The 12,321-nt window shown below is 27.5% G+C and overlaps 1 protein-coding gene across 1 annotated transcript; it reads right to left on the minus strand.

Annotated features, from left to right (window-relative positions):
- Nucleotides 1-3,005: 3,005 nt before the first annotated feature.
- On the minus strand, nucleotides 3,006-3,413 carry HO173_007087 (uncharacterized protein; the record flags this gene model as incomplete). Its single annotated transcript, XM_037308992.1, has 2 exons — nucleotides 3,006-3,198; nucleotides 3,277-3,413. 2 exons carry the CDS (start codon nucleotides 3,411-3,413, stop codon nucleotides 3,006-3,008), a joined length of 330 nt encoding a protein of 109 aa, XP_037164256.1.
- Between the last annotated feature and the right edge of the window lie 8,908 nt (nucleotides 3,414-12,321).

Genomic DNA, 12,321 nt, shown 5'->3' on the forward strand with positions numbered 1-12,321 from the left:
ACGGCACTTTACCGAAACTTGGAGTTTAGGTGGAATCGCCACTGTCCTACTTCTTTTTCACCATAGAAGTAGGGCACATTGGGTATTTCTTATTATTCCCGATAACAAGGACAGTAGAGATAGTGTTCCAGTCTTGGTAACTTCCAATTTGATTAGTTATTCATTTATATCGGAATCTAGGGCTCTACTGAAGTAACCGTTTCTTCTTTAATAGTTAAGGCCTGAATTTTGCCTACAATTCCGTGTTCGTAGCAGTGAGAGTCTTTACATTGAAACGATGAAGGTCCCGTAACTCTCGAAGTCGTGTTACGGTTGTGTTGAGATTCTGAATAGTAGTGTTGAGGCCACGAATCTGGGCCTAGTAATGCTGAATCGTCAATGATTCAGGATGGGTTTCTTCTTGATCCGAGTCCATAACGGATCAGGTGGAGAACTCTCCACTGATGCAGGCAGGTAACAGGTAAGGCAAGCGAGAGATAGTCGAAATATCTCCCCGCAGAGGCAGGGTAGGCAGGCAGGCGGGAATCGTCCGAATATATCTCCTCCCAACAAGGCGATTGAGTAGTCGATATTCGAGAGATCCCCGCAGAGGCAGGGCGGCGGCAGGCGGCAGGTAGGCAGGCGGGAATCGTCCGGATATCTCCTCCACAACAAGGCGATTGAGTAGTCGATATTCGAGAGATCCCCGCAGGGCAGGGCAGGCAGGCAGGCAGGCAGGCGGGCAGGCAGGCAGGCAGGCAGGTAGGCAGGCGGGAATCGTCCGGATATCTCCTCCACAACAAGGCGATTGAGTAGTCGATATTCGAGAGATCTCCGCAGGGCAGGGCAGGCAGGCAGGCAGGAGCAGGCAGGCAACAATAGCTTAGCTCACGGCTATATTGAATAGTTAATATTATGTCAGGGAATAAACCGTGTATCGAATAATGATATTAGTGGTGTCATATGAATGGAATATTAACTATGAAGGTTGCTAATAACATGTGTGCCGAAGTCATCAGAGTGCCAGCCGCCAAGGAGCTAGCCCGAATGAAGCCTAGCGCAAGTCTGAGAAGGAATGCCGGTTGAAACCATGACAATAGTAATTATATAAATAATACTCGCTAAAATTATTTATCTTTCTTTTATTATATTAGTACGAGTAAAGATCTATAAATTAAATTTATAAATTTTTTTTTAATTAGAGCTATCGAGTAAATAGATAAGCGATCTTTAATAAGCGAACTTTGATAAGCGGGCTATCCGACTGTCGAGCGAACTTTAATAAGCGATATTTAAACTCCTTGATTATTATTAACTATAGAATCAAATTTTAAAATTCTTAAAAATTTGAAAAGCATAAACGACGCTCTATAATTTATAAAAAAAACTCAAAATTTTAATAGAAAATAAAAAAGTTATTCTATTCGTAAATAACGTATATCTATTTTTAATAAGGGAGACGCGAGAGGGCGAGATTTTGATGGTTACGGATACTAATTTATTTACTCGCGATAACTTAGTCGATCTAATCAAAGAGCGTAGTAACTCTGAATTTATGATTGACTGCATATATAAATTCAAGGTTTTCAAGCTTAGCCCTATCTTATTCTTTTATATATACTAATTAAATATTAAATAACCTTATCTAATTAAATATCGTTTAGGATATTTAATAGCCTAGTGTATAGCACCTATCTGACGACATTGTTTCTGCGTTGATCTGTCATATCAACTTGATTCATTGGGATACTGGCGCCATGCAATCCCTCTCTACGACCTTGATCTGCTCCCAATTCAAGACTCTCCTTCAATCACACTTATACAAGCTTGATAGACAACAATACCACTGCTTCTTCGAGAGGAGCAAGGACTATCTGGGCGACCGAAAGGCGTAGTATAAGCGGCGCAGAGAGAAGGGTTGCGAGTAGAACAATTATTATCGGTAGACACTGGAGTTGAAGATCGATTGACTACAAGCTGCAAGGATATGAACTTACCTGACGGGTCCCAGCTGTCAGAGACCAGACCATCGCCAGGCAGGATTACCTGGGGACGCCGAGAATGATGAAACAGAGAAGACAATCGAACCTTTTCTCCTTTTCGATAGACAAATTCCGCATGAAACTTTAGAGATCTTTGTCACCGGAAAAGCATCACCGGGCCTCAAAGTCCATTGAAGCTTCGGCATTCTTGAATCGTGGAAAAAGGGATTGCCCAGAAGTACAGAATAATGTTAATCCGGCTATGCCCGGCTTACCAGACTATTGGGCGCCCAGACGGCAGCAGAAGTAAGCGCCAAGAGCTTATGAAAAAAGTGAGACAGGACGATGTGGAATAAATCTACGATTGGCACTTTCAGAACCACTGATTTTCATCTCTTGACATAAGGCTAAGCCATCTCGCCATAATGCGTCAAATGGGTCGCCGGGAGGTGTTTCAACTCTGCACTGATCTGTAGGGCTGCATAATGCACGTCAGAATGGGCCTCGCTAGGAGAAAAGAGAATCCGTGGCTTTGGTGAAACGATCGGCAGCAGTGACACTAGGCCGGGAGCATTTGTAACATCCTTGTCGGGCTAAAGCTGAATGAAATCGGACGGCATAATGGTCTGCAATGCTATCATGCGAGAGTCATTGAAAGCGTTAACAGGAGGTTTAGGTGGTCTACAAAATCTGACCAACTTCATGGCATTCATGAACTTCTCTCCGGCGAAGCCTCCTCAATTTGCTCAAAACTTCTCTTCCTTGCTGGGAAACTATCGTCGCTCGCGCTGCTTAAGTGTTCTCGTTTCAGTCCTTGCGAAACGTCCTCAATTTCGCTGTGAAAGCTTTCTATGCCGGCTTCCGGGAAATGGTTTGGACTCAAACCTGACGTGATGTCCTCGTTAAGCAAATGATTTGTCGTGCTTTCAAGGTAGCGCTCATCCTCGTCATCTAGAGCTAGGTGGAATCTCATCGCTTGTGAACAGTCTATGCATCCACTCTCTCAGATCTTCGTGGCAGGTCGATGAGACAAGCATGACTTGTCTACCGGCTCACTATTTCATCGCTCGGACTGTATTGAAACCCGCTGGCGGAGATCATGATCGAGAAACGACTCTGCTCGAGGACCTTGTCCCAGGGATCTTCGTGGTCCTGATACTTCGACTTGGAAACCATGTCGTAGATGACGCGCACGATTCCCGCTGGGAGATGTCCGACTCTCAATATTGCTAGCCATCTGAGCCTGATGAAAGGATTTGATGAGCGGGATACAAAGGATTACGATATGTGCCCGATAAATTGGAGAAGGACTCACTGGAGAACGTCCATCCTCACGTCTTCCAAAGCCGCAGCACTTACAGCTAGTGAAAGCTTATCCCACTCCAAATCGTTCAGCCAATTTGTATTAGAGTAGCAGCATATTTCATACTTGTCACAACAGTAGATCTTCATACTGGTGATCTTTCTTACGAGCGTCCGGATATCCCTGGAAACCTTCTCATACTGATTTGATGATATTGGGGTACACGGCGGAGTTTTGGTCGCTCGCAGAGTACATAGGGTTTCACACTCATTTCTAAGGCTGATAGGTTACGTTTTCAAACTTCGCTTACGGCTGTAGCAGAAACAGAGACCTTGCAGCTGGTTGCAAAATGGGAGAAGAACAGGTCCGAGCTTTTGACAAGTACAATTCGTAGCTCCCAAGAATCGCCGCGCTCTTGTTGGACGTTCGCGCCTTCCTGCATATCGATTCCGAAGACTGGTCGGTAGAACCTCGGTATACTGCAGGTGGCTTCAAACCCGGCAGCAACCGTCTTCTCCGCCTTCGAGTATATGTCCAAGTCGGTCACTGCTGAGGCACTTTTCAAACCAGCAAACTCCGAAAGGCATGAGAATGATGCTTAAGACCATCTTGTCAGGTCTCACCACGGGATAGACTCCTCGGGGCACGATACTTGAGATGGGGAGAATAGGAAATGTGCGGGCGAATTACTAATTCATACCCCGAAAGTACGAATCCTTACCGAATCATACCCCTAATTACTAAATCATACCCCTACATCAAATTTTATCTAAATATGAGATATGATTTAGTAATTTGCTATTGCTTAAAGTATAACTTAATAAGAATTTATATTTATTATAGTAGTTTACTTAAGTAGCCTACTTATAGATATAGCTAGATATCTATTAGAAATTATTTCTTTAGAGTCTCTACGAAGGTCTAAATAGAGGTATCTATAGTATAAAATATAGAATAATCTAAGTATTTAAGAGGGTTTTAAAAGCGTCTTTAGAAGAGTTTAAGAGTAAACTATTAATAGCGATTTCTATAAAGACTCTACGAAGGCTCTACGATGGCTTTATAAGAATAAATATTTAGATTTAAATAAGAGTATTCTAGCTATTAAGCGTAGATACTATTATTAATAATTTATAATTCTAAGAGTATCTACGCTTAATAGCTAGAATACTCTTATTTAGATTTAAATATTTACTCTTATAGAATCTTTATAAAGTCTTTATAGAGTCTTTATAAGAGTCGCTATTAATATAAATCTTATAAATCTTAAAGCGTAGAATATAATTTAGTCTTCGAGTAGTCGAAATTACTCTTACTTAACTTTTATCTAATATTTTTAAACTAATAGAATTCTTATTAAATACGATTAAAGAAAATTTCTTACTTCTATAATTAGATAAACTAGATTACGAATTATCTTCTTTATAATTTAAGATTACTTTAATAACTTATTAAATTATATCTTAAGTAATAGTAAATTACGAAATTATATCTTATATTTAAATATAATTTAATATAGAGATATAATTCGATAATTAGAGATATAATTCGATAAGAATTTATACTTTCGAGATATAATTCGATAATTTGCTCGACGTTTCGTCTTACGTTTTATTATAAAAGTAAACTAATTTCTTAATAGCTTCGAACTCTTTTTCTTAGCGACGATAGTCTAAGTAGACTTAGTCTTAAGAGCTAAAGAATATTATATAGACGAGATATTATCTTTATCTAAACGAGGCTTAAAGAATTTAGCGCTACTAACTAATAAAATTATTTTATAACGAAGTAGAACGTTAGACGACTTCCTTCGTAAGAAATTATTAAAGATATTCTTACGTTATATTAATTTAAGTTATAGAGTAGAGATCTCGATCGATATTCGCTACGTTAATATAAGTTATAAATTACTACCTCTACGACTTCTTAGCGTATTTTCACATCTCTACGTATATTCTATAACTACGATATCGACTATAATACTATTAAAGATAGAAGATTAAGAGGCTTAAAGACTTAAGCTAGAATATAGAGAAGAAAAAATAGAAGTATATTAGATAAGATAGCTAGAGAGAGAACTTAATAGTTAGAAAGATATTAGATATTAGTATTAGATATTAATATTAGAGCTAATAACGTCTATATCTAATATTAGTACTAGAAGCTTATATATTTTAAAGTTTATAAATTAGTTACTCGATATACTCTATAATATATTATAAAGTTCTCTACGAAGATATTCGATAAGATAGTTAAGAGAGAATAGTTTAGAGAGAGATATAAAGAAATAAATACTCGCTTAAAGTCTATAAATTAGTTACTCGATATACTCTATAGTAAGTTATCTCGAAAAGCTCTATTACGATAGATATACTTATATCTAAAGTACTCTTCTCGATTTCTTTATACGAGCGAGGTTTACGAGTTTAAGAAGACTTTAAAATAGAATATAGATAATTAATTTATATGAAAAGCTATAGCTATAATTCTAGAAGAAAGTAAATAAATCTTCGCTATAGAGAAAGTATTAGAATTTAATATCTTAGTCTTATTATACTTAATAATAAAAGTAGTATATAAACTTTATAGAAAAATAATAAGTCGTTATTAATTTTATTAGTATTATCTGTAAATCTAAAAAGTGAATTTCCGTATAATTTCCGTCGGGTTCGTATTATAAGTACGATTTAGTACGATTTAGTTTATTAAGTAGACTTTATCTATATTTAACTCTTTTCGTCAATTCTATTAATTTAGTAACTTTAAAATTTTTTTAATAACTTTAAAAATTTTATATAATATACTTTAATATACTTTAAGTACTATTCTATATATATATAATATTAATATATATTATTATTAATATACGTATTATTATACGTTATATTAGAGTATTATCTACGCGACTAATTTTATTAAATCGTCTAATTCTATAGTTAAATTTGAGTTAACGTTAATACTTATTATCGTAGAACCTTATCGTCGTAACGTCGATTATTAGAACTTTTCTTTTTTTATACGTATTACTATTAAATTGATAGAACTAATAGAAAAGATTAAGATAGTTACTAAATCGGCGGAATTTAAATAGATTCTAATTAGATTTACTAATTCGACGGATTTTATAATTTCCGCGATAAACGCGCGATTAGCAATTTCAAATTTTGTAGAAACTTTTCAGATTTGCAGATGACGAGAGTTTATTGACCTCGTTTATTTTTCTTTATAATTATTAACTTATCTCGTCGTAGTCTAAATTAAATTCTATCTTAGACGATAAGCTATAATAGTATTAAAAGAATCTTACGAAGCGTAATAACTCTAATTAAGATCTATTATTTTACTAACTTTAAAGCGCTTAACTTCTCTTCGATATTCTAAATAACTTACTCCGTAAAGGATTAATGAAATAGTTTCTCGACGTCGAGTTTATTAAGAGCGTACTCTTAATACTACTTAGCTCTTAGCTCTATAACTAGCGAATCTTAGCGAAGATATCTTCTATTATATTATATCTTCTTTTCATATATATAGTTCGATAGCTTTATTATTCTATTCTATCTTATTTATATTAATATTATATCTATACTAATTCTAATATTATAATAAAACTTCTTTATATTCTCTTTACTCGATAAAGAGAAATTTAAATAAATAAGATATAATTAGATTTTTTATTATATACTTAAGAATAATAGAGTAATTAAATAACTATTAAAGATCTATCTTCTTTTATTTAAATTAATAAATAAATTTAAAAAAATACGCTAATAGAGGCTTTAATAAGAAATTAAATTAAGCTATTATATTTTTAAATAAGTCTATTAAACAAATAACTCGATTTTAAAGAGTTTAATAAAATAATAAAATAATCTTATTAGAATAGTAGATAAGAAATAAATAAGATATAGAGACTATTTATATAATTAGCGAATTAATAATAGAAAGAAATTATTATAAATTTTATATATAGTAAGTTTACTATAACGATAATAAACGTTTAATCTCTTTATTAAATATATTAATAATATATTATAATAAGTCTATTATAACGACGATAAAAATAGTTTTAAAATAATATATATTAATTTCTTTATTAAGTATATTAATAATATATATAATAAGTCTATTATTAAATAGTATTTAATATATTTAATTCTTCTTAACTTTCTATATCTCTATTAAACTTTATAAATTAAAGAAAATAAAATAAAAAATAAATTTTAAATAATAAGAGTATAAGAGATATAGAGTAAATTTATAGTAAAGCTCTTAGATTAAACTATTAATAGATATTAAAAGAAATATAATATATATATATATTAAATTCTTTTTAATTCTATTAATAAATTTAATAATAAGAGTATAAAAGATATAGAGTAAATTTATAATAAAGCTCTTAGACTAGATTACTAATAAGTATTAAAAATAAAAAAATATAAAAATTTATAATAAGTAGATTAAATAAGAAAAAGAATTTAAAGAATCTTATTAATACGTAAATAAGATATAGCTATATCTCTAGAATCTCTAAAAAATAATATAAATATAGTAGATATAGTATAGTTAAGATTAGTATATAACTCGATAAAATCTTAAATTATTTAATACTTTTAATTACTATTATTACACTTCGATAAAATTCTCTTTAATCGAGATTTATATAAATTATAAATATTTAGAAATATAGAATAAATAATAGATATATATTTTTAATCTATTAGCTATAGAGGTTATAGCTATTTAAAAAAGAGAGATAATATTATAAGTATACTCTTAATATTAGTTAGCTTTTAGTCTTATAACTAGCGAGCCTTAACGAAGATATCTTCTATTATATTATATATTCTTTCTATATATATAGTTTAATAGTCTTATTATTTTATTCTATCTTATCTATATTAATATTATATCTATACTAGTTCTAATAGAGTTAGAATAAGAATACTCGAGAGTATTAATAATATTAACTAGATAGTATTAGTAATATTAACTAGATTATATAAGTAATACTTAATAAGTCGAGTTAATAAGTATAATTTCAACGTAAATAGCTAAGTTATTCGTTTACTTAAATCTAAAGTAAACTAAATCGTATAGACTTAATACTTTTACTCTTACTCTTATATCGTATATTATATTTAAGCTTCTATTAAATTTAAGAGTAAAATATATAATCGATAATATATATATTTAAATATCTATAAGAGCGTAGTTTACTAATAATTAGCTAGCGAATATAGACTATAAAAGATATAGTATCGTTATAAGATTTAATAGTATATTTAATAGTAGAATTAATCTCTAAAAAATATTAAAACTTCGAGATATATAAAGTAAACCTATATTCGCTAAGCCTCTAAGTATATAAAGTATATTATTAAAATTAAACTCTAAAAGAAATTCTAATATAATATATATAATATCGACGTCTTAGCGTAAGTAGCGTTAAGGTCTATAATAGTATTAGATTTAATAATTATATTCTCTTTTAAATTCTAATCTCTAGACGCCTAAGTAGAAATAAAACGTTTATTAAAAAATCTTTAAATTCTAGTAGAGAAATAAGAGAAAAGAGTTAATCTATTATAATATCGTTTTAATAAGATAATAGAATTAATTATTACGCGTCGTAAACGCGTTATTAATATATTATATAATAATATTAATACTATCTTTAAGAATAATATTACTTTTTATAATATTAATTAATAATAATCTATAGTAAGTCGATACGCTTAGTATTAACGTTTCTATAATATTAATTAATAACTTCTATAGCGAATAATATTAAATTTAAAAACTTATAATAAAATCTTAAAAAATTTAATAAATAAATAAAGGGAGAAGAGTTTTTTTATAGATAATATCGTTTTTATAGCGTATTACGTTTATAGCGAAGTAATATAATAATAATCTTTATTATAAGAATTTAAAGAGAGTAATTAATAGAGCGACGCGTTCGCGATAACGCTTTCGATTATTAATTAATAATAATAGTAGAAATAATAATAATAGTTAGATAATATAATTTTATAAATAATAGCGAAATATAACTATATTATTATTATCTACGTTATTAAATACTATTCGCTAATAATAGCGCTACGATAAAGAATATAAAAATTTCTTTTAAATTATTTATTTTTATTCTTTATAACTTCTAATATTTCTTTTATAAGTACTTACTCTAGCGCTATAATATTAATATTAATATTAATATAAGTATAGTATATCTTATTATATTAATAATCTACTTCTTCTTATTATAAATATCTTATTATTACTAATCGCGTTAATATATAAACTAATAATTTTATAATATTCTTTTTTAATAATAATAATAACTTTAATAATAAGTATATAGTTATCTTATAAGCGCGACTATTAACTCTTAATCGTTTCTATTATTATCGCTTTATATATATATCTACTAATAAATTCTAATATCTAATTTATTATATAGAACTTACTTTTATTAAGATAACGATTTATATATTTAAAATAAGTCTTTTCTTTATAATAATTATAAGATTAAAAAATACGATATTAGTTATTATATTAAAATCTCTCTATATCTTTAAATATAGATAAGAAAATTAATATAACGCTATCGTCGCGTTAAATAATCTTAAAAGCTATCTTATTAACGAGCTAAATTTAATAAAGAGATTACTTAATAATATAAGTTATAAAAATATATAATAGCGATAGCTTTAGCCGCTTTTATTATATTTATAAATTTTTAAAACTAATTTATAGCGGTAAATAAGCGTATAGTAAAGTTAAAGAGAATAAATAAGTTATTAAAGAAGAAGTTTAAGAGCCTTTATTAATATATAACGAATATCGATAAGTATTAACTCGGCGATTATACTTTAACTATCTTCTTATTAAAGAATTAAATTAATAAATTTAACTCGAGATCTAATATTAAGATAGTAAAGAATATTTAAATAATAATCTTTTTTTAATAATAGCGCTAGCGTAAGGTTTTTAAATAATTCTTTAATAACTATCTTAGATAAAAATATATTTATATTAATAATATATATTTTAATATAATAAACTTTTTTTATAGTAGAGTTTAATAGATAGCTAAATAATATAATTATTTTATTAATTTATATTTTAATAATAGTAAATATAAAGAATTACGCGTATAGTATAAGTATTATCTAGAAATATATCTAATTTAATTAATAATTATATCTTATTTTATTATCTTTACTTATTTATTATTAATCTATATAATTAATTAAGCTCTTTAATAATAAGAGACTTATTATTTATTATTTAATACTTTTATTTATTATCTATTTATTTATAGACTTAGATTAGTTTATTAATATTAATAAGTTTATTATCTAATAGTTATTAATTATACTCTTTACTTTAATTAATCTATTTAACTTTATACTAAACGTCTTTTTTATACTTAATCTTATTAATAATTTCTTTAATTTTTTAAAGCTTATTATTATTAATAAGCTTAAAAATTTATATAAAGATATTCGCTATATTATTATAATCGCGATTATAATAAGATTTAAATAACGATATATAAAAGATATTATAAATCTTATACGTTAAGAATAAAAGTAGACGATACGTTTACGCTTCTATCTTATTTATAATTTAAAATAATTCTATAAATTTATAAGATAACTTCTTACTTAGATATTTTTACTTTAGATTCTTAATTGCTAATATTATTAAATCGCTTATTTTATAGCTTTAAAATTAATATATTTTATTATAATACTTAAACTAAGTTATAATAGCGCTATAAAAACGCTTTATTATCTTATTTCTTAATATTTATAACTTCTTTACTCTATTATTTATAGCGAATATCTTCTTCTTAATAAAGTTATTCTTAATCTCTTAATAAGTTTTAAAATAATATCTATATATTAGAAAGAACGATATTATTTTAATAGAGAAATACTAACTATTTATATAAGCGAACTCTACTATTAATAATTATTTTATTTAAATATTTTATTTATTATTAATAAATATATATAAGAAGTATTCTAGTATCTAATTTTAGCGCTTAATTTATTTATTAATTTACGAGTAAAAGGTAATATTTAAATATTATTTAATTTTAGAATAAAAGTAAATAGCGGATTAGAAGCTATTAATAAATATAGAGCCTCTATTATTAATAATATTATTTAATATACTATAGCGATATACTATTTTAGAATAAAATATTTTTATTAGTTAAGCGATATTAATCGTAATAAATATAGAAATATATCTTATTATTTTTATAAATTAATTTATTATAATTAGAATAGTATTATAAATAATATTTTTATATTTACTCGCTAATAAGTTAGTAATAAAATCTATAGATTTTTTTTTTTATAGTTTAATAATAATAAGAAGCGAACTTAACTCGTCGTAGAGGCGATATCGCGAAGTCTTAATTTATTAATAAATATTATATATCTTAATATAGTCGATAACTTGCTTTAAGCTCTTATTCTAATAATATTTATAAATAAGTAGTTTATATATCTTCGTAGCGCTAAAGTATCTAAATAACGAATTATTATAATATTTACTAATAAACTCTTTTTTTAAGATCTTATTTCTAAAAATATAAAGACGACTATTATATTTTAATAATCTCTCGAAATCTAAAATCTATACTTAATTATATACGCGACGCTTAATCGCTAGCTTATTAATATTAATTTAAAAAGAGCTTATTTAATTATTATAGACTTATAGATCTTAAATTAATATTTTTATTAATCTTTAAAATACGTTATAAGTAATCTCTTATACGATTTTAGACTCTCTTTTAAAAATAATTATTTAAATATTAATAATACGAAATGCGAGCGCTATCGCTATTATAATCTCTTTATTTTTTTATAATTACTCGCCGCTAGTTTAAAGTACGAGTTTATTTTATAATATCGATAGTAGTTTAATATTTAATAGCGATATTCTCTTATAATTAAAGCGTTATAATAATAAGTTAATAGAGTTTAATTTATCTATTTAATAATAAATCTTAAAGTTATAAATAGCTAA

Source organism: Letharia columbiana (genome assembly GCF_014066305.1).
Source record: "Letharia columbiana isolate WasteWater2 chromosome Unknown Sc0000022_s0, whole genome shotgun sequence".
NCBI classification, from domain to species: Eukaryota; Fungi; Ascomycota; class Lecanoromycetes; order Lecanorales; family Parmeliaceae; genus Letharia; species Letharia columbiana.